Raw genomic sequence first — 23,464 nt, 5'->3', positions numbered from 1 at the left:
CCAGTTCTTCTGAAACTTTTTGGTTCTGAGGCCTCTATACAGTTAAAATTTGAGGGCTTCCCAAGAGCTCCTCTTTATATGATTGTATCTGTTGATAATTTAACATCTGAGACGTTAAATCTAAGAAAAATGTATAACATGTACTATTTTTAAAGTCTTATTTATTTGAAAGATGGAGTGACAGAGATCATCCATCCATGCTGGTTCACCCCCTGAACCTGCAAGAGCCAAGGCTGGGCCAGGCAAAAGCCAGAAGGCAGGAGCTATTCCAGGAACCCAAATACTGTGCCACCACTTGCTACCTCCCAAGGTGTGCATTAGAAAGAAGCTGAATTGGAAGGAGCTGGGCTCAAATCAGCACTCCTAAACAAGGTGCAGGCATCCCAAGCAACGGCTTAGCCTACTTCACAACACCTGCCCCCAAAACATTTATATTTTAGGATTAACAACAAAATTCATTATGTGTTACCTTAAATCACGCTTACTGTGAAAAATAACAAAATGGTCCAACAAATTTAACGAGAGGCACATTTTAAAATTTTTGCAAGTTTCCCTAAGTCTGGCTTAATGACGGGACCCTCATCCCTATTTCCTCTATTTGCTCTCCTCCGTTTTGGTCCAAAAGCAGGAAGAAATCTGGCGTTAGACATTATCTATTGGCTCCCTTGAGGGGTCTTGGGTACCCCTCAAGGAATCACTGGGCCACATTTTGAAGACTGACTTGATACCTCGACTGTTTCTTGAGGGAGCCAAGGTCCTGAGGGAAACTGGCCTTGTGGCTGGAAAGCTGAGGGTTGAGGTAGTTAACCGTGAGGCTGTTGTGCAGAGGCGGCCAGGGTGTGTGGGCAGGGGGCGCATCTGCTCCTCCCTAGTCTACCACTCACAATCAATTAACAAAAAGAGTGGAAAGTAACCCTGCCCACCACTTTCATATTAATTGTAAAGCCTTAGCACTCCTTATTGTAGAAAAAACCCTCCTGCGTCGCCCCCCTCCTCCCAGCAGCCCCCAGGCTGAAAGCTGGAAGCCGGCGGCAGACAGGGAGGGGCGCCCAAGGCCCTTGGCGTGCGGCAGCCCGGGGCTCCTCGGAGGCGCGGCGCGGGAAGCCCCACAGTGCGCAGGCGCAGCGGCTACGCAGGCGGCGGCCCCCGGAACGGTAAACAGTGGCGTCACGTGACGCGCCCCCGCTCCTGCTCCCGCGCCGCCGCCGCTGCACGCCGATGGCTGCGGGGTCTCGCGCCGTCGCACAGTCCCTACGAGGCAAGCGACCTTCGAGCCTAGGGCGGCGGCGGCTGCAACGAGGAATACGAGGGCAGCGCGGAAGCCAGGATTAGCGTCGTCCGCAGCCGCCGTTCGGTCTTGAGAGGAAAAGAGGCTGTGGCAGCGACGCCGACGTCCTGCGCGTACCCCCTCTCCGCGGCACCCATCGGGCCCCCTCCTCCTCCTCCTCCTCGGCGGCAGCGGCGGCGGCAGCGGCCACCATCTTCCTCTTGCTGCCAGTGGTAGCGCTCGTCTGGCGGAGCTGGGTGAGTTGCGGCTGTGGCCGCGGCCAGGGAGACGGGCAGCCCTCCCCTCCCCCATCCCCTTCCACACGCACAGCGCCTCCGCGGGCCTCCTGCCCCTCCCGCGGCGGACATTCGGCTCCTTTCTCCCGCGCAGCGGGGAAATCGCCCCTGGGGCCTCTTGCGCAACGCCCTCGGCCTACCCCGGCCGCGCCTCTGCCTCCCGGGACCGTTTGGACTACGGGCTGGGGAGAGAGAGCCATGGTGGCCGGCCGGGCGGAAGGTCGGGGCCGCGGCCTCCCCGTACCGCTGGTCCCCGGCCCTCGGCGGCGAGTGTGTGCCGCCGCCGCCGCCGCGCGGGCGCGCAAGCCGGGAGGCTCGGCGGGCGCTGCCAGGCAGGCCGGGCCTGCAAGGCCCGGGCATTCGGCCCTTCGGCCGGTTCCCCCCCTCTCGTGGAGACCCGGGCATCGAGCCCTGATCTCCGAGTCGCGGCGAAGCGGGGACCGGCCCTGGCCGCGAGGCCGGTCGTCGGCCCCGCTTTTGGACTGGGGGAGTTGTTGGTGCCCCATCCATCCTCCTGTTGCCGCGCGCTTTTGTGCTCGGGGCCCAAGCTGGCGACTCCTTTTGCCTGGTTTGAGATCGGAAAGCCTGAGAGTCCTCTTGCTCTCCGATGATACGAGTCATTTAAGGAGCCACTTGTCGATCAGTACGTGTTAATGGTGCTAAATAACTGATCACCTGACCCGGGGGGAGGGGCGGGGAGGAGGGAGAATGGGAGAGAATGTTGGTGTCGCGCACAGTCCAGGGTCCCTTCTTTTCCTCGGCAGTGTATTGTCAGGTCAGATGACCTTTTCCTATCTTAGGGCCTTTGAGTGCCATTTTCTGGAGACTTGTGGTTCGAGCGTGTGCTTCTTAGTGCTGTTCCGTAGTCATTCTTAGACTGTGGTCATGGAGTAGAGTGAGTGGCAACAATGCTGTATCCACCCAGGCCAGTCTTCATTTCCTATAGATACTTCGTTTGAAAGGAGTCCTCGGTAATTGAGCCTTCCTGAAATACGAACTTGTATACTTGTATATGTTAAGCTGAGTTTAAAATGAAAGTAAAGTACTTCAGGAATACCTAAATAGCACATTGTTCTATTTATTGTTATGGGGGAAGGTCAAATTTGCCTTCTTTTCCCCAAACTGATTGTTTTAAGATCCTCCAAAGCGACACTTAAGTCACTCATTCATTTGCTACCATTTTTGATTCCTGAATGAAGTGTTGGAAATTGTGACAGTTTGCAGTTGGAGATGTGTGTTTGTGACGGTCAATAGACCTGTGAATCAGAAGAACCGGGAAATCTTCTGTTTTAGTGTACTGAAGTTTTTGAGTTTATAGTCTATTCCAGAGCACACAAGGTGGTGTGTAAAGATTATTGTTAGCCCAGATAGCGGTTTTTACAACTTAGTTTTTCTCCACTTGTTTTTATATATATATATATATATATAAATCAATATATATATATACATAAAAATGTATTTTTTCCTTCTTATGTTCACTGGTTATTTTTTCTCCACTACCATTATCAGTTTCATTGTTCTAAAATACAGAATCCATTTTCTAATGGTAGTAACAATTTATGGGGAAACTTTTAAGAGCTTTTAATGCCCCGATTAAGGCACACTGTCACTTCCTTAGCAGCAGAAAGACTTGTACCGCTGAAATGAGCCTTTTATTTTGAAAGAAGTAAACCTTCGATTTTAAGCTTTGCTTGATAACTGTACTAGGGACTTGTCAAATGGTAACAAATGAGTCATTGATGGGACAGAAGTTTTTCTCTGTCCAATTATTGAAGAGCATAAAAATTCATTATAGTGCTTTTGCATTATTTTGGAAGAACAGTGAATTTCTGCTGAGTTACTTATGCATTCTGTGTTGGGATAGACCTCTGGTAACTTTATCCTGTTGATTTTATAGTATACTTGTGTGTTGCATAGTCAGAGAAGACCACATAAGTGTTCTGGGTAAATGTGGGTGAAAAACAGATTTGGTCAAATTAACATTTAAAGATAAAAGTTGAAAGAAAATTGCCCTTATTTTAAGACTATATTATTGAATTAAAATTATTAAATTAAAATCTTATTTATTGAAATCAGCTGGGAAAGGTTGATAGTCTGACTTAGTGTATTATTGATAAAAGTTGAAAGCAGGTGATAATTTGGATTACTGAAAAATTATCTTAAGAGTTTAGATGTTTACACAGTATGGGACATACTTTGAAAAACCAGTGAATAAAAAATTATCTGTACATTACATTTCTGTTTCATGTACTTAAAACGATGAGTATCTTCCTGGACATGGTAACATAGTGTTTGTTTTTTTTGACACATTTTTGCTTTCTTAATTGTGTACTTTTTTTTTTTTACACAGATTAAGTGCCAGTTAAATTCTCATGAAGTTGTTTTTATGCATTTTTTTTCTTGAGGAAATTCCTGTTTTATTTTTTAATGAGATAATGAGCTGTATTAATCTGCATCCAGGTTTGCATACTATCCATAACTATTTTACCACACAGTTGTTAGGGAGTTCAGGGTTCTAAGAATGCCAATATGTGTATATTTTTATTTATCCAAATTTTGAGAATTCCTTGACGATTTCTCAGTTTCTAGGACAGTGTATCTTGGGTACTATTTCTCTCTTCTCTTCTTGGGTAACCTCTGAGAATCCTGGAGTAACTTTTCAGAAGCATAGACATCTTATTTTTTAAACTACAAATATTACTTGGCAAACTGCTGCACATTTATGATATGTTGCATTTTTGAGAAAAGTAAAGATTCTCCTTTGCCTTTTGATAGTATTTGTGTAATTAGAAATACCCATGGCTCTTTTCTACTTACACTCAGCAATCTTGGCTGGGAAACAAGATTGCAAAGACATGAGATGTTAAATTAGTATATTGAAGTTAAGAGATATTTCAAGAGTTGTAAGAGGCATTGTATGAGGGATTGCCAAATGTATAGACTGGTGTGTTATGTATTTAATTCTGGCCATTTTTTAGTGGTCAGAGTATTTAAATGTTTTTTAGCTACTTGTATAGTGAAGAGGAATAGTACAAATTGAAAAATATTATCCATAAATTTTAATCTGTTGACATAATCTAACTTTATCAGTTTTGAATGACAGATTGTACAGAAAAGCTAAATTTAAAATTGCTATTCATTAATAATTTTTATGAGCTGGACATGAAAACATGAAATTTTAGACAATAAATTTCAGTTTTTATCTTATAACTGCTTTTCCTCCACATGTTGTGGTTCATATACATGTAAATGGATAGCCATTTTGTGTTTTATGTGGAGAGGGCAGCTAAATGCATATTTCCTGCTTTATTTTGGAATGAGTGTTTCCAGTATTTTTAAAGATTTCATTAATGAAATATTAAAACCCATAAAAATTAATCTGTGTTCAACAAGTTGAGTGCATAAAATATAGTAGTGTAAAAGTTTAGGCTCAGGAATGACCTTGCCTGGGTTTGAATTTAAGAATACTGGGTAAATGACTTTGGGAAATTGATGTAATTATCTGTCTTTGCCTCAGTTTACTCTTCTGTGAAAGAGAAATAAATGATAGCTGCACTTACAAGGTGGTTGTGAGGAACTAATGAGATAATGCATGCTGTAGACTTAGGAAAGGACCTGGTGTATAGTGTGTACTAAATGTATGTGGGATTGGACTGTTAAGTAGGCCGTAGTTTTAATGGTAATCTGGTTGCACTACTGTGGTTAATTCACTGGTGCTTCTTAAAATTTCGATTGTAGTATAATGCCAGTTTAACTATAAATTTGAAAATAAACTTTTTTTTTCTTGGTTAGTGTAAATCTGCCAGTTTCAACCTCTATTTCATAGTTCTTTTTCCAGGTTCTTAGGTCTGCTTGTATATTAACTTTTTGTACGGCAGACCTGTTGGTGTCTTACATATTCATTTTATCGGAAACATTCAGAAAAAAGTTATGATTCTTGCTTTCTTCTGTGAGATCTTACCAATAGACTTGAACTAATGATATGAGACCAGAATTTAAAGTGGGTGTGTTAAGCAGATGACTGGTGGCATAGCTTTGTGGAACTGTTGTAATGTCATACACATGGCTTAACTTTTTAACAACTTTCCTTGACTCTGACCTGGTAGGATAACCTATGTTTCATCCTTAACATTGTTATAACATAGTGGTTAAGAACTGATCCTGGCGTCATACTAGGCAGATTGGAGTTCCAGTTCTATCAGTTACTCACTGTGTGTTAATGGGTGTAGCTTCAGTAAGCTTTAGCACCTCTTGCAAATTGAGAATAATAATACCTAATTCTGTGGTTGTGAGAATTAAATGGCACAATGAATTTACATAATGCACATGATAAGCATTCAGTAAATTTAACTTTATAAAAAGAAAATATAGGGTAGCAGTAAACTCTTTGGCTCTAAAATGAGATTTTCTGGGCTTGTATTTTAACTTCCACTTTTGCAAGTAACCTCTCTAATTTCATTTTTTTAATAATTGGGGTTATAATACAGGATTGTTGGATTAAATGAGTTAGTTAAGTATAGAGCAGAGTTTGTTAGCTTTGGCCTTGATGACATTTTTGGTTGGATAATTCTATGTTGTGGGGCTATTTTAGTGCTTTATCATTTATGTACTGGATGCCATTAGTACTTACTGCAGTTTTGGTGACCAAAAATGTCTAAACATGTGATCAAATGACTTGTGGATGGCCTTAGTCATCTCTGATTGAGAACTGTCGGAATCAAGCTTGTAGAAAAGTGGCATGAAGTTAGAGCATATGGAGTTTCATGTTTTATTGTTATTAGTAATACATTTTTTTTTAAGATTGATTTATTTGAAAGAGAGAGGAGACAGAGAGCTTCCATCCACTGGTTCCCTTCCTAGATCCCTGCAATGGCCAGGGCTGGGCCAGGCCAAAGCCAGGAGCCAGGCCTTCTTTGGGGTCACCCATGGGAGTGGCAGGGGCACAGTCCTGTGGACTGTCTTTTCTGCTGCTTTTCCTAAGCCATTAGCAGAGAGCTGGGTTGGAAGTGGAGCAGCTGGGACTTGAAATGGTGTCCATAAGGGATGCCAGTGTTGTAGGCAGTGACTACTTGCTAAGCCACAATGCTGGCCCCAATTAATAAGATTTTTATATTTTCATTACTGCCTATTAGAAAGTTTTTCTGAGTGTCCTTAATGAAATTGAGTGTTTAATTTAAATCATGATATAAGGTCTGGAAGGGATAAAGTGTGCTGTTCTACTTCCAGGGCCTTTGCCCTTTAGAGTAGGTCTTTACCTGAATTGCTCTTAGGCATTTATGGATTGATCATTCCTTTTCCAGGTTTTGACTTAGGTGTTACATTCTTAATGAGGTCTTTATTTTCCTTCATACATAAACTGCCTTTCCTTTTCCTCTACCTCCACTTCCTCCTCCTCCACCACCACCACCATTACCTTATTTAATTTTTCTTCATAGATTTTATGTTTTCTTGATATATTTTTGTCCCTCTCCTGTCACCCACTAGCATGTACACACACACACACACATGCAGACTACATGAGAGAGAGCTTTATCATAGTGTAACCTCTCAGGATCTTTCATAACTTTGTTGATTTTATTATTGGGTTTACATGTGCTTTTTAAATTTTTACAGAAATAATATATACATAGATGTACTTAAAAGATAATTTTAAAGATTTCATACAATAATTTTTTAATTTTTCCAATCTCTTAAAGCTGGTTTTTGTTGAAGTGTGTTTTTTTTTCTTTTGATACTTTCTTAATCTTACCTTTTTACATTCTATTCATTTTTGAAACTCTTAAAATAATTTCATCTGGTTTTGTTAGTGGCCACTATATTTGCAATATTTTCTGAGCATTGCGTATGAAGCAAGTATTTTATTTATTTATTTTTGACAGGCAGAGTGGACAGTGAGAGAGACAGAGAGAAAGGTCTTCCTTTTTCCGTTGGTTCACCCCCCAATGGTCGCTGCGGCCCCGAAGCCAGAAACCAGGTGCTTCTCCTGGTCTCCCGTGTGGGTGCAGGGCCCAAGGACTTGGGCCATCCTCCATTGCACTCCCAGGCCACAGCAGAGAGTTGGATTAGAAGAGGGGAAACTGGGACAGAATCCGGCGCCACAGCCGGGACTAGAACCCGGTGTGCCGGCGCCCCAGGCAGAGGATTAGCCTGTTGAGCCGCAGCGCCGGCCAAAGCAAATATTTTAAAACAGGAAAAATCTTTGGACTCAGATCAGAATGATAGTACTAGTTATTTTTAATTGTATTGTGAGTCTTTGTAAATATCCCACTAGGACCAATCTCAGGCACTCATAACTAGTACATGTTTTCTCCCTTTGCCTGGAATATCCTCTGAATCTTTAGGATCTGGCTCACACATCTCCTGCTTAGCCCTTCTGAGTTTCATCATCTTCTATGGTAGTATCTGCAGCCCTTCAATATGGCAAAGCATGTTTTGTTGTCATGTTTGTGTTGTGTTTGTTTTTGTCTGTAATCTGTTTTGTATTGTGAGCTCTTTGTATTTGAAACTGGAGTTTGTTTCACTGGTACTTGTAGTGCTTTGTAGTGGATGTGGAATAAGTATATGAATAAGTAATTTTGAGTTAAGCAGATTATTCAGTTTCTGGCTCTAGAAACAGTTTTTGAATTTAGCGTGTATATTCCAAAAGTGTTCATGTTGATTCATATATCTTTAGCTATTTAAAATATATTATTTGTTTTAATTATTAAATTTAGCATGTGAAATGTAAGGAAGCATTTAGATAAAGTTCAGATCAGCTCTAAATCTGCTCTTTTTTCCCTTACTTGGATCTGGTTATCTTTGTCTAACCACATTGTTAGATATCCAGGAACATCCTTTGATTGCTTTTCTTTTTTTGAAAATACTTTTAGTTTTGGGATAGTTTTAGATTTATAAAAAAGTTGCAGAGATTGTAGAATTCTTTGTATTCCTTTCATTCTGTTTCCCTGGTTATTAATATCTGACAAAATGCTAGTTCCTTTATCAGAGTTAACATTACTATTAGTACAGTACTATTAACAGAATTAGACTTTCTTCTGATTTCATGTTTCTTTGTCGCTGTCCTGTTCATGATCCAGTCTAGGTTAGTGTGGCCATTTTAAGTGAGTTAATATTTTTGAAGTCAGTTAAGCATGAAAGTTTTGATTTTGATATTGAGCTAGATATTTGAACCTGAAGTCACACTCCAATATATGCTTAATTCAAGATAGTTGTGGTGTATGGCTGCCTACTCTGGTTTTTGCCATTTTGTTTAGTCCTTTGGGAGTTACTTCCAGAGCTAGTTTGGAACCATCTCGGAAAAATCATTCTTAAGGTTTGACATTGTGGTGTAGTGGGTAAGGCTGCCTCCTGCAATGCCACCATCCCATATGGATGCTGTTTTGTGTCCCCGGCTGCTCCACTCCTTATCCGGCTCCCTGCTAATGGCCTGGGAAAAGCCGCAGAAGGTGGCCCAAGTGCTTGTGCCCCTGCTTCCTATGTAGGAGACCTGAAAGAAGCTCATGGCTTCAGCTTGGCCCAGAGCTGGCTGTTGTGGCCACCTGGGGAGTGAACCAGAGGATGGAAGATTTCTCTTGTCTTTCCCTCTCTCTAGTTCTTTTAAACAAATAAGTAGATCTTCATTTAAAAAAAAAAAGAAGCTTACATGGACAGATGATAGGTAGATAGGTACAGGGATATTAAAAAAAAAAAAAAAAAAGCTAGGGGCCAGTGCTGTACTAATAGATAAAGCCTCCGCCTGTGGTGCCGGCATCCCATATGGGCCCCTGTTCAAGTCCTGGCTGCTCCACTTCCCATCCAGCTCCCTGCTGATGACCTGGGAAAGCAGTGGAAGATGGCCTGAGTGCTTGGGCCCCTGCATCCATCAACGTGGGAGACCTGGAAGAAGCTCCTGGCTCCTGGCTTTGGATTGTTCCAGCTCTGGCCATTTTGGCCAAAGCTCCTGGTGCCTGACTTCGGATTGGCCCAACTTTGGCCATTCTGGCCATTTGGGGAGCAAACCAGTGGATGGAAGACCTCTCTGTCTCTCTCTCTGTCTGTAACTCTTCTCTCAAATAAATAAATCTTTAAAAAATTAAATAAAAGGTGTCTCAGTCTAATTTACAACAGTTTGATGCTTAAGATGTCTTTCACAAAACATTAGTTATGTGATGGGTCCTGTGGAAATTGTCTTCTTTGGACCCATAAATTTGGGATGCTTTATACTGTTTTCTATCTGAGGAAGTTCCCATTCTCCTTTGCTTATTACTAAAGGTGTCTCACACAGTGGTAGCTGCTTAGTAAAGATTTGTTCAATAAATAAAAGGTATTGTTAAATTCAACCTTTTTATACTCCTCACTTTTGATCATAGAAGGCTTTTTCCTGAGAATGTCTAATTAAATTCTTGGAAAAACAGTTTGAAAGTCATACTAGTTATGACTAAAAAACAGTACTGGGAAGTTTGACCTATCATATTTACAATGTGCTTTACTTTTTATGATATAGATCTTTTGAAGTTTAGTAAGTACTGAGATTAAACAGAATTCCACAGGCTCTGAAAGTACTTTTAGTGAAGGAGTTTTGGGGAGGTTTCACTGATAGCAATATTATTAGGGAAAAAAATATCGTTTATTTAGATGGCTTGGTCTTCCTTAATAGCTTTGTGATCTTGAGCTATGTAACTAACTTTTGAGTGTCCCCACTACCTGAAAGCTCAGAGTAAATTTGGTGCAACAGAAGAACTTTAGATGAAGTTATAGAATTTACCAGCCTGTGTTGCCATGGAAATGCGTGCATTTTCAGTGATTCTGTGTACCGTTTTGTAAGGAAAATAAACCATTTGATTCTAGAGCTGGAATTGCCTTTTTTTCTTTTTGATTCATCTGAGTGAAAAGGGCACAGCTTTGGCACAGCTGTTAATATACTGCTTTGGATGCCTGTATCTTATTTTGTATAGTGCCTGGGTTTGAGTCCTGGCTCAGTGCCCAATAACATTTTCCTGCTAATGTGCACTGGGAAGCAGCAGGTGATGCGGAGGTAGTTGGGAACTTGCCACCCACTTGGGAGAGCCACATTGCATTTGGAGCTGCTGGCTTTGGTATGGATGTTGTGGCATTTGGGGAGAGAACCAGTAGTTGGAAGATCCATCTCTGTCTCTGACTCTCTGTCTGCTTTTCAAATACAAATAAGTAAATAAAAGTTAATAGAAAACTAGCTAAAAGTTAAAAAGAAAATTGAAATGCAAATTTATGAAGAGAGTTTTGGCCTGCAATAAATTTTGAATTCTGCTACATCCAGATAAATGATTTTTTTTTGTTCTAATCTATTTGGTTTTGTAAATAGTAATTTTTTGGTAACTTATTTTTAGGTACCAGAATTTATTATACTAAAATTTCTTTGCAATCTGAAAGCATGTTAATAGAAGTATTGGTGATGTGTAATTGAATCTTAGGTACTGAGATCATATAGCTATAGGGAATTCCTTAAAGGAGCTTTTCTTGAGTTTTCATCAGCATTGAAAAAAATCACAATTTTCTGATTTAGAGAATGCACATAAAATAAGCAGGAAGTTAACACAATTGTTATCATTTTCTTTCAGTACTTTATTAACATTTCAGTGTAAATGAATAGCAGCACTTGAGAAGAGATGCTGAAACTCTTTTACCTAGAAAGGAATTGCTTTTTGTGACAGGAAAATTTTCTTAGCTTTTTAAAAGTTGAAATACAGTAAAGTACATCCATTAACAAATGAACAGATTTCTGGTGTTTAGCCATTAAGAAGATGGTGAAGATGCCTGCCTCCCCCCCCCTCCCCCCCCATGTTAGAGTACCTGAGTTCCAGATCTACTTCCAGTTCTTGAGCCCAGGTTCCTGCTAATGCAGACCCTGGGAGGAGGCAGTGGTGATGACTAATTGGGTCCCTTCCACTCTTCATGGATGATATTGATTGTGTTGCAGCTCCTGGGTTTGGCCTTGGCTGCACATGGCTATTCTGGGCATTTGGAGAGTGAACCAGTACATGGGAGCTCTCTTTTTCTATGCTCTTGAATAAATAAATTAAAAAAAATTGTAAAGTGCTAGGACAATCAGTCTTCAGGGCATTTCCAACATTCTCCAAAGATTCTGTGTTTGCAGTCTGTCCTTCCCTTATCTGTGGTCACAGGCAGTCACTGATGTGGAAAATTGTTTTTAAAGAGCATTTTATGAGTCAGGTCTTTGCAATTCTCATTTCAGTGTAAAAGGCTAATGGTTAAGGAAGGGTATGAACTCTGGAGTGTGAAGCCTGCATTTGAAAGTTGGTGCCATTTTGTGACCTTGGGGAGACATTTATATTGCTTAAATGTGGTTTCTTTGTAAAAGGATAATTTTTTACTCTTGTAGGCTAAATTATGTAAATATGTGAAATTGTAGCTCGTTGTGACATAAAATGGAAGAATAATTCATGGCCAATTTTAGAAAATTTGTTAGATTTGGAGCTAAATTTTGGGAATTATGGAGCCAAAATATGTTCTGCTTTAACCAGTAAAATTTTCTGGCCAATTGGATAGCTAAATAAGTTTCTTGGTCTTCATCTCTCCCTGGATTGTGTTGACTTAGTTTTCTGTAAGACCAATGTTGGAAATAATTCCACTTTGATAATTGAAGCTCTTAGAGCTTGAAATGATTTTCTGAGCAATGCCTAGTATGTAGGTGACATTCATGTAGGAGATTTAACTGGATAATTTGTACATATAACTTAATATAAATACATGATGTAGATTGTTTTTGTCATTTATCTCATTTTCTCTTGAAGTGGGACCCTAGAAAATCTGTGTGTATGTGCACGTCTTTGCGTGTGTATGTAGTTTTTTGAGTTTTGATTTGTTGGATTAATAGTTTCCCATTTTCCTCCTCTATTCCCACAAAATTTTTGTCTCTCATCTCTTTGTATAATTTAAATGCTTTGTAAATAAAACAAACCTATTTTGTAGTCTTCATACATGTGGGACAGTAAACATTTAATACTTTGAACTCTTTTACATGGACTTATTGTAAAAGCGGTGTCTGATTCTTAAAATATGAAAAAGTTATTGTTACAGACATGGTTTTTATGGTTTAAGCCATGTAATTCTTTCAAATGTGTCTAATTAATGGATTATACATAATTTTTCCTAAATGAATAAGCATTTAATAAGATTTCTGAAAAATGATATTCTACATGCATGATGAAGAAACATGTAGTAAAGACTTGTTCTACATTTCCAAATGTATATTCTAAAAGTAGTGAGGATTTTTTTTAATACAGAAATTCAATTACCTTAAGTGTGTTCTTAGACTCAAACTATTAAAATAATTTGGTTTTAGGTGATTTTCAATTGATAGCTTTATTTCTTATGGTATTTTTTTTGTCTTTCTATAGGGCTGAAAGACACACAGAAGTCTTCATGGATATAGTTGATACATTTAATCATTTAATTCCTACTGAACACTTAGATGATGCCCTATTTCTAGGATCCAACCTGGAGAATGAAGTCTGTGAGGATTTTAGTACAAGTCAAAATGTCTTAGAGGACTCGCTGAAGAACATGCTCAGCGATAAGGATCCTATGCTAGGATCTGCAAGTAACCAGTTCTGTTTGCCTGTTTTGGATAGCAATGATCCCAATTTCCAGATGCCTTGTTCAACAGGTAATTCTTACTTTTTTTTTTTTTTTTTTTTAGTCTGCAATTTAAAATAAAAAGAATTTTGAGCAGCTTTTTTTTTTTTTTTTTTTTTTAAATGATGAGGGCAGTGAATTTAGGGTTCTTTCCTTTAAATTTAGATCTTCTTTTCCAGGCATCAGAATTAGAAGTTAAACTAAATTTTGTTCTAAGAAGTATGGAGTTACCTTTGAAGCTTCTGTGGAGGTATAGGCAGGGTGACCATATAATTTATCATCTAAAGTGGGACACTTTTGAGATTTATAGGGAATGCTGTTAATAATTACATCATTACAACAGGTGAAAATTGGGACATATTTTCCTAGGCCTTTTTCAGTCAAAGGGAAGACTGAATCAACCTCTCTCAGTGTCTCTCCCAGCCAGTAGGATTAAATATATTGTTTTCTCCAGTTTCAGATGCTTTGGCTATTTTGTACATGTATCTCAACCAGAGAAAGAGCTCTAAACCTTTGCTAATTTAGTAACCACAGGACACGCATAATTATCAGTTGAAATGAATCTAGTCCTAATTGAAATGTGCTGCAAAATGCATATTAGATTTTGATGACCTAGCATGAAAAATGTTATAAAATATTTCATCTCTTGTTTTACATGTTGAAGTGATGTTCTGGATATTTTTATTTAAGTGAATTATTAATATTAATTTCACCTGTTTCCTTTTAACTTTTTAAAAAATGCTTTTTTGAAAATAAAGATCACATATATGCTTTGCATTCTGTTTGTTGGACAGCATTATTTTAGAACCTGTAGATGAAATAGCTAAAAGACTAAAAGGAAGATAACTCTGAAGGGCTAAACTATTTTTATAAGAAAGTGCTTTGGCATTTATGTTAATATATAGAAAAAGATAGTTTTTCCTTCAGAAACAACAGAATTATTATTATAAATTTTGAGGCAGTTAAAGGCTTTCCCTCTCCATTCTCTAGTGTAGGTCACAGATTTTATGTGATGTTGGTTTTTCATTGACTGTAGACTTTTCCTACATTAGTCTTTCCAGTATATTTTTTTCATATTTTCTACCTAATATTTTAAATTTGATGTAGTAGTACTTAAAACTTGGTACTTAAATTTAATGTAGTAATACTTAAAATTTGATTTGATGTTCACCCATAAATTAGTCAGAAACTCTGCCTTAAGACCTCAACACTGGCTACTAGGAATTTTCATTTTAACAGTAGTGAGGTCTTTTGCATTTCTTGCTAATGGTGTACGCCTGAATTATTTGCATTGTGTTGTGTTATTGCATAGGTTTACTTTGTTTTTGTTGCTGTATTCTAAATGTTTTAAAGCTTGAAATTTTGTTTTATGTATGCATTGTTTAAGTTTTTTACTTTGGTTCTTGTGTCAGTCCAGTAGTTCTAATTCTCTTTATTACTAAGCATTTAACAGTGTTTGATTATCTGCACACTGTTTTGCAGTTTAATCTAAGATCTGAAAAACCATTGATTTAATATGTGAATTCTTGTTGCTGGAACTGCATTTCCTTCAAGATTGTTATATCTGGAATTGGCACATGTATCATCTTGTTAGACATTTTTTCTTAAAAAAATTTCAACCTGTTAGTAATATGGTCATTCCTACTTGGTGTCCTTTTTTTCAAACTTGATTTCTGCTGATATGAAAAGTTTTTATTGATGTGAAAAGTCTTTAGTTTTGGTGAATGTTTTCTTTGCTAAGTGAGGACTTACAGCACCTTTGTTGAAGTGTTTAAAATACTTTGGAGGTATGATTTCTTCTGTATGATTCTACTGTCTTTTAAACTTTATTGAAGAAGTTAAATAGAATTACTTTCTAAATCCTTATAGTAAGACTTGTTTGCTACTATTTATCTAGATTCTGTAGCAGAGCTATTTGTATTTAATATATGTGAAGTAAAGGATTTTTAAGATATGTAAGGGCATTTGTAGGGGAAACTTAATAAAGCTGTTCTGTTTAGGATTATTTAAATTTCATTGGTCTATTAGGCAGGGGTTTTATTTTGCTTCTAGGTTGATTTTTGCCTTTTGTGATTGCCTAGTTTGGTAAAAGGCCCACACATTGTCTATTGAGAGTAAACTGGAAAAGATAGAAAAATTTTAATTTTCTCTTTTGTAATATAAAGAGAAGTTGCAAGGAGGAAGAATAACAATGGAAACTCTATGTGGACAGTAACATTTAGCTATTCATAATTTCAGGCTTTTGTTATAAACTAAAAATGACAATTCTTAGCCATTTTTTTAATAATAATTGTCTTATCTGAACTAAGCAGGGAGATGATCCTATCTGTATTTCTCATGTTTCTCAGGATATTGAAAGTTAGACACCATGGTTATTTTGTAGCTTTTTTTTTTTTATTTTATTTTATCCGATGGCAGGAGCCAGGTACTTCTCCTGGTCTCCCATGGGGTGCAGGGCCCAAGCACTTGGGTCATCCTCCACTGCACTCCCTGGCCACAGCAGAGAGCTGGCCTGGAAGAGCGGCAACCGGGACAGAATCCGGCGCCCCGACCGGGACTAGAACCCGGTGTGCCGGCGCTGCAAGGCGGAGGATTAGCCTAGTGAGCCACGGCGCCGGCCTATTTTGTAGCTTTTTGACAGTGTACAAAATAAACAAAATAATTGCTATCTTGTTCTTTGCTATACTGAAATAGCTTGATTTGTGCAGTTGCCAAAACCAGTTTTTTGACATAGTTGAATTGCTTGCATTATATTTTACTGCTTCCAAAAATAACAGTAGTTTCAAAAATTATAAAAATAAGGGAGCAAGTATTTGATGCAGTGTTTAGATGCTGTTTGGAATTGGAGTGCCTGATTCAAATCCTGCCTCTGCTTCTAATTGTGGTTTCCTGATAAATTGAATCCTGGAAGGCCACAGGTGATAGTTCCAAATACTTGATCTCTAGCACCTACTAGGAGACCTGGATTGAGTTCTAGGCTACCGAATTCCATCTGGCCCAGCTCTTGGCTGTTGGGCATTTGAGGAATGAACCAGTGGATGGAAAATTCATCTCTTCCCCATTAAGTTAAAATGAAAATAAATAAGTAGAAATAAGAATGCTACATGGAAGATTACTTATAGCACTTTGTCAAATGCACAAAAATTGAATTATTTCCACTTAAGAGATAGTAACCTGTAGAGTCCTGACTTAGGCACTAGAGTACTTATGATTCTATAAAATATTACTTTGTCTAACTGCAGTGTTTGCATATGTATTTTGATTTGCCCAGTAATACATTTCTTGAATTCCATTGAGTTAGGAAAGTCACTAAGTATTGAAAATATTTTATCTTCATGATCAACCTATTTTTTATTCTAAAAATCTTACTATCATATCCTTAAAAATTTTTCCAAGTAATAGATCCAAGATGCTGAATATATTGCTTGGGTACCACTTACGAAATGTATTCAAAATCATTAAGATGCTATTTACTGACTTTATCAATGTCATTAAGAAATGTTTATTTCTGATTTTATAAATACATTTCCATTTTACATTGATAGCTATGCTTCATATATATGAAACAATCTTGTTTTTACAGTTTATTACTTTAAATAGTACATGGAAAAGTTTTATGGCTATCAAACTAAGATGTCTTTTGCTAGCCACATCATGGCTTGCAAAGTCATCATTCACTAAATTAAAAAAAATTCCTCCTGTAGCATGGTTTTTGGAGATAAAGCAAAAAATCTTTGAACTCTCACAGATCCCCTGTATAGTCAGTGAATTGATTTATATTGTGTACTTGTGTATTTTTCTCAACTGTAAAGGAAAATATGCTAAAACGCAATGTGATAACTGCCTTACATGTCATTGCTGTCAGATGACATCAATCATTTATTTAAATAATTTCAACTTTGCTACTTTCCTTCTAAGCAAAGTATTTTAATACATGTTGACTGATTTTACAAGCTTCTTAAAGTAGCAATTTTACAAATGCCCTTTTTTGGCATGCAAAAAATTTTTAGTTAACACATAACAGTTGTACATATTTATGGGGTACATTGTTAATAATTTGATATGTGCATACAATTTGTGATGTCCAAATCAGAGTAATTAACATTTCTCTCTCCTTAAACATTTATCGTTCCTTTGTATTGGGAAGCTTTGAATACCTTTCTTCCAGTTCTTACTAAAGCATGTAGCTGTGAACTATAGCCCCTTACTGTGTTGTGTAACATTCAGACTTACTCCTCCTGTGTAACAGTATTTTGGTCCTTTTATCCAACCTCCCTTTAGCTCTCCTCATCCCTACCCTTACCTTTAGTGACTACTGTTTTACTCTGCTTGTATGAAATTAACTTTTTTTTAGCTTTCACATATAAGGCAGAACTTGTATTTGTTTCTCTGTGCTATACAAATTTTTAACTTTTAATATTTCTGTAGCTTGGGTTGCTTCATTAGAGATAGAATTAATCAGCATAATACTTGAAAGATTATATCGTACTTGATCTGGAGAAATGATTGGTGTCCTAGTGTGTCACTGAGATTCCTTTAAGAAGTATTTGCAAGTTTTATGGGTTCATACTTTATACTTGACAGCATTTTCAATAAGACAGTACCTTGAACTAAACACAGTAGCTCTCTGGTCCAGTAAAATCCAGTATTCAGATATTATTGTATTTCCTATTTGTACGTGTTTAAGAAGGATGTAGGGAGTTATTTGTGCAAATCAGTTCCACCTACATATATAAATTCATTCTGTATTTGCACTAGAGTCTTTTCACTATTCTGCTTATTATTCTGAGTTACTAGTGTGTGTTAGTTTTTTAAAATGTTTGTGCTTCAAGAACTTTTTAGGTCACTGATTTTGAGAATTGCATTTAAACAGGAAAAAGACAAACTTAATATATGAAAAGTGGTCATGCAAATGTGACTGTTAGGACTGTATATACTCTTAGTTGGATGTTAGAGAGGGTTAACTGGCCTCTAAAGCTCACGCATAACCTTTAAGAATAAAACTTCATTTCTAAAAGATTGATGGTTAATATTAGCTCTTTCAGGTTTTACTCATGTTTATGTGAAAGTGGAATGTGTTTAGAGTAGAAAAAAAGGCAAAGATTTCATAGGATTAAAGATGTAATTTAGTGGAGAAGGAGAAATGCTGGAAGGTGGAAAGAGTAGGACTTAACAGCTGGCATAGATGTTGAATGTTTGTCCTACTGAACAGGAAGGTAATTTCTTAATGGATAAAAGGGAAAGACCTAGATCCAGTAAGTAGCAGTTAGAGGGAGGCAGAGTTTGAGTGGCTTTCTTGAAAATAGGATAATAGATTCCTAGGGAATATGGGACTTAGACTTTTTCTGGATGTTACCCGTTTACTTCCTGGGTATTTTGGTGGAGACGCAGGCATCAGATGATTGTTTTTGTTAGGTGATGTTTTAAGGTTTGTTTCAAACTAAGGTATCTCTGAAACTTTTTTTTTTTTTTAATTAAAAGGTAGTCTACGTTCATTTTAGTTCTAAAGTCCTATTTGTAGGCTTGATGTATTTCATCGCTTCTTTAAGTAATATGAAGTATAACAAAGCACAATGATGGCTATGTATGTAGCTTTCACTGCTTTTAATTCTTTGTTTCTTATTTCTTATGTTTTCTCTGTGTGATAGACTGTTATTCAGTTCTGACATTTCTCATGGAGTTTGCCAGTTCTTCTCAAACAGGTAGTTTTTGGTATGGTAGTCTTTGCTACAAGTCATTCTTAATATCAGAAGTAGCAGTTGAATTCAGAGATAAAAAGTAAGCCTTTTAACACATGCTAGAATACCTCTTTCTAAAGAGAAAATGTAGAGGTAGGGAATTTGTTGCTGAAGGCCAGAGGGTTCCAATTTATGTTTTTATTTTGTATATTCTGTGACTTTTCTGTTTTACTTCTACTTGGCTTCCATTTATTTTTGCTTTCCTTATCATAATATAAAATCAAGTGTGTGTGTGTGTGTGTGTGTGTGTGTGTTTAATGATTTATTTATTTATTTTGAAAGCGTTAGAGAGAGGCAGACGCAGAAAGGGAGGGAGATACCTTCTGTCCATTTGTTCACTCCCCACATGGCTGCAATGGCTGGAGCTGTGCCGAACTGAAGCCAGAAGCGAGGAGTCTTCTCCAGGTCTCCCACATGGGTACAGGGGCCCAAGGACTTGGGCCATCTTCTGCAGCTTTCCCAGGCCCTAGCAGAGAGCTGGATGGGAAGTGTGGAGCAGGCAGGACTCGAACCAGAGACCATATGGTATTTGGCACTGTAGGTGGTGGTTTTATCTACTGTGCCACGGTGCCAGCCCATGTTTTATTATTTTTAAAATTTTATTTGGGAGGCAGAGCAACAGAGAGGGAAAAGGAGTGGGAGAAGGGGAGGGAGAGGGGGAGAGAGGGAATGAGGGGGGGAAAGACAGAGAGGGAGAGTTGGGAGAGAGAGGGAGGAGCGAAGAGAGAGAGGGGGAGAGAGATATCTTTAATTTGCTGATTCACTCCCCAGATATCTGCAGTAGCCAGGGCTGGACCAGATCTCCCACATGGGTGGGTGGCAGGATCTCAAATACTTGAGTCATTGTCTGCTGCTTCCCAGGTGTATTAGCAGGAAGCTGGATTGGAAGTATGGCATAGCCGGAACTCAAACCAGGTACTCTGATATGGGATGCTGGAGTTCCAGGTGGCAGCCTAACACTGTGCCAGAATGCCTGCCTCGACCATATATTTTAATTTAAAATGTGAAATAAAATTAATCTATTTTCATCACTATATCCTGATATCTTTTAATTTCTTCCTTTTAGTGCTTAAATTCATTCCATTATTCTTGAAGCACACTGCTTATTTCACTTAAGAAGAAGAAACCCCAAACCAACAAACAAACCTTGGACCAAGACGATAATACATGTTTTAAAATTTATTTATTTGAAAGACAAAGAGACAAAGGTCTTACTTGTACACTTTCCAAATGCTTGCAATACTGGGCCTTGTCCAGGCAGCCAAGAGCCCAGAACTCAGTCCTGAGAGTGGGAACAATCCACATACTTGAGCAATTACCCACTACCTCCCCAGATGTTTGATAGTAGGTAGTTGGAATCAAGAGTGGATCTGAACCAGCTCTCTGCTGTGGCCTGGGAAAGCAGTGGAAGGTGGCCCAAGGATGTCACACATGGGAGACCCTGTACCCACATGGGAGACCTGGAAGAAGCTCCTGGTTCCTGACTTTGGATTGGCCCAGCTCTGGCTATTGTGGCCATTGGGGAGTGAACCAGTGGATGGAAGACTTTCTCTCTCTCTTTCTCTCTCTCTCTGCCTCTCTCTAACTCTGCTTTTCAAATAATTAAAAAAAATAGTGGATCTGGAACTCTAACTCAGGCACTGTGATACGGAATAGGAGCATCCCAAGTGACATCTTAACTGCTGTGCCAGATGCTTCCCTGTTTTTTTTTTCCCCCTTTGGGTTGCTGACTGGTTTTAAAATTTTTCTATTCTGTTAAAACAGATCCTCCTCACCCAGCCTTTCAAAGTTGAGCATATTATTATTTCTACTGAATCTAATGTTTTTCCCTGGAGATTTGTCTCCCAGTCTTCTGTCACTGTTCCTCTCTGGGTTTGTCAGTTTCAAGGCCTATTGTACATTTGTTACTGTAGAATTTTATTGCCCTCATTGGTTAGAGATGTTGCTTTCCTGTATTTCATCTTCCCTCTATATCTGTGCTTTCTTGGCTGTGCTTTTATATGTAATACAAAGTTGACTCTCACCTCCACTTAACATGTTAGGACATAATTTTAGTCTTCCAGCATCAGGTGTTGCTGAGGGGTTGCCTGATACATGATGCTTGTTGCATTGTTAAGTGACCTTCCTTCCGTCTTAGTTTTAGGATCTTGTTTTTTGGTATTCTGAAATTTCAGTGGTGTGTCTGGATTTATTTAGCCTTTTTTTTTTTTTTAAGATTATTTATTTATTTGAGAGTTAGAGTTAGACAGTGAGAAGAAGAGACAGAGAACGGTTTTCCTTCCGTTGGTTCACTCCCCAAATGGCTGCAACGGCCAGAGATTTGCCAATCCAAAGCCAGGAGCCAGGAGCTTCTTCCTGATCTCCCATGCAGGTACAGGGGCCCAAGCATGTGCGCCATCCTCCATGCTTTCCCAGGCCATAGCAGAGAGCTGGATTGGAAGAGGAGCAGCCGGGACTAGAACCAGCGCCCATATGGAATCCCAGCGCTGCAGGTGGAGGATTAACCTGCGCCACAGTGCCGGCACCTGGATTTAGGCTTTTACTCATTTTTCTTTGTACTTGGTAGGCCTTTTCAGTTTCGAGAATGATCTCTTTGGAAAATTTTCTTATTTTCCTGTAACTCCAAGTAGACATATATTGACTCATGTTTCTTAACAGTTTCATCTTTTCCATTATTTGTTTACATCCTCTAGAGAGTAATTGTCAAATTTTTCTTTTCTTTGAATATTTGATTTTGATAATTTTCATGTTTCTAAGAACTCTAACTTGTTTTTTTTTCATATCATTTTAAGAAGCATTCTAATGTTATAGGGTAATATGAATCTGTAGTCTTGTTCTTTTTGCTTTGATTTTTCCCATGATATGGCATGTTTTCCTAAATGTTTATTTTTGGTTGTTTATTGATGTTTAAAATGGAGAGAAATAGGAAATTTGTTGTTTTTCTGTGGGGTAAGTGGATGTTGGCTAAATTGCTTGTAGTTATTTTTGGGAACCTTTAAGTATGAGGGTGAGAAGTACTTTATCATTAAGTGTTAACTGTTCTGTTTTCTGCAGTTCATTCAGTTTCAGTTTAAGTGAAGATTTTCTTGCTTGAAATTCAATGTGTAGTTGTAAGCCTTCTGAGTAATGGAAGTTGGGGAAAGGAATGGGGTTGACCTTTTAGTATTTAAACCTTCACTTAATTCCTTAAATGCAGCCCAAATCATCCACTTATTTTCTCTGTTTCATTTCTGGAGATTCTGAAAGTTTAATGGACAGGGCTGTTCCCTTTTAAATTTTAGCTCCTCTTATTTTGGAGCTGTGACTCTTTCATGTTGTTTCATTAATTTTTTCAGTTTTCTTTTCATCTTCCAGAAATATGTTGAAATCTCTCTTCTGCTTTTAGTCTTATTCTCTTTGTGGTTAAGGGTTTTTGTCTCTTAGTCCTTTATTTTCAATTTAATGGTATTTAGTGAGGAAGAGAAGATAAAAGATGTGCAAAGTTTACAATATTGATTAGTGACTTTGAATGATGTCACAATAAATACAGAATTTCTGATCCTTTTTAATTCTTAAGGATTTTGGAACTCTGGTCATTGCTATCTTGTCTTTGTCAGGGCTGAGTTCTCTGTAGCCTGTTTGTTTCTTCCATGGTCAGTTTGCATTTGTTTTCCTGCTTTCAAGATCATTTTCACCTGTTAGCAATATTAATCTTGTTTGTTTTGTGTTAGTAATAAAGCTGTTAGCAAGCTTCTCAGAATTTATAAGTGTGTTAGTAAGAGTTTTCTAGAGAAAAAGAATCAACAGGGTGTCTATTCATGTGTGTTTTTTTGTATTTTTTTTTTAAGCAAAGTATGTTGATTGATTGATTTTTAAGGACATGGTTGTACCATTATGGAAGTTGTCAAGCACCAAATCTACAAGGTAGGCTGGCAGGCTGGAGACCTAGGGAGGAGGAGTTGATGTTCAAAAGCTGTCTGATGAATTTCCTCTTGCTCAGGGGACTTCCATTTTTTGTCATTTCATGCCTTCAGTTTACTCAAGGCACCACATGCACTATGTAGGGTAATGTGTTTTACTCCTTGGTTTAAATGTTAATCTTCTAAAAAACACCTTTACAGCAGCATTTGAATTGGTTGTTTGAACAAATATCTGGGTACTCTGACCTAGCCAAGTTAATAAAAAATTATCCATTGCAGTAAGTTATCAAAGTCCCCAATGTGTTGTGAGGAAAGAAGTTTTAATCTCAGGAGTTTTCAGAAAGTGGTTTCAAGGTGAGCTTGCTGACAAAGGCAGCTTATAAAAAAAGTCCATAGGTCTTTTCTCACAAGGGATTTTATAAATAGGGAGCTGATAAACTAAGTGAATGTGTGTGTATGTTAAGAAGTACTGTACTTTGCTATTACTGTTTCGTCAAATCTTCACAAAAACCTTATTACATGTTTATAGATACTATTAATCCCAAAACTGAAATACTGAGAGTGGCTGCTTTTCCAAGTTTACTAATAAGTTAGTCCCATTTTTTGGATTAGAATAGTCTTACATTTTTCTGCTTCTGAGTATGTGATCGT

The 23,464-nt window shown here is 38.2% G+C and overlaps 1 protein-coding gene across 6 annotated transcripts in view; it reads left to right on the top strand.

Annotated features, from left to right (window-relative positions):
- The first annotated feature begins 1,018 nt into the window (after positions 1-1,018).
- The window catches only part of PHF3 (PHD finger protein 3), an 85,329-nt gene continuing 62,883 nt past the window's right edge, over positions 1,019-23,464 (top strand). For 2 of the 6 annotated variants that reach the window (XM_051854610.3, XM_070074648.2), the window contains exon 1: positions 1,022-1,524. Coding sequence is in view for 2 of the 6 variants with exons in the window: in XM_089333076.1 (XP_089189202.1) it covers positions 12,964-13,207 (244 nt within the window). In the remaining 4 variants the exon portion in view is untranslated. Of the gene's footprint in view, positions 1,525-12,938; positions 13,208-23,464 lie in introns of all 6 variants that reach the window. The other 4 variants (XM_089333076.1, XM_008263079.5, XM_070074647.2 and 1 more) reach the window with 4 other exon arrangements.

The sequence above is a fragment of the Oryctolagus cuniculus genome, chromosome 5 (genome assembly GCF_051225735.1).
Source record: "Oryctolagus cuniculus isolate XC-2025 breed Fujian yellow rabbit chromosome 5, ASM5122573v1, whole genome shotgun sequence".
Taxonomy (NCBI): Eukaryota; Metazoa; Chordata; class Mammalia; order Lagomorpha; family Leporidae; genus Oryctolagus; species Oryctolagus cuniculus.
The sequence above is the reverse complement of the archived record's forward strand: the minus strand, read 5'-3'. Positions and strand labels throughout refer to the sequence as shown.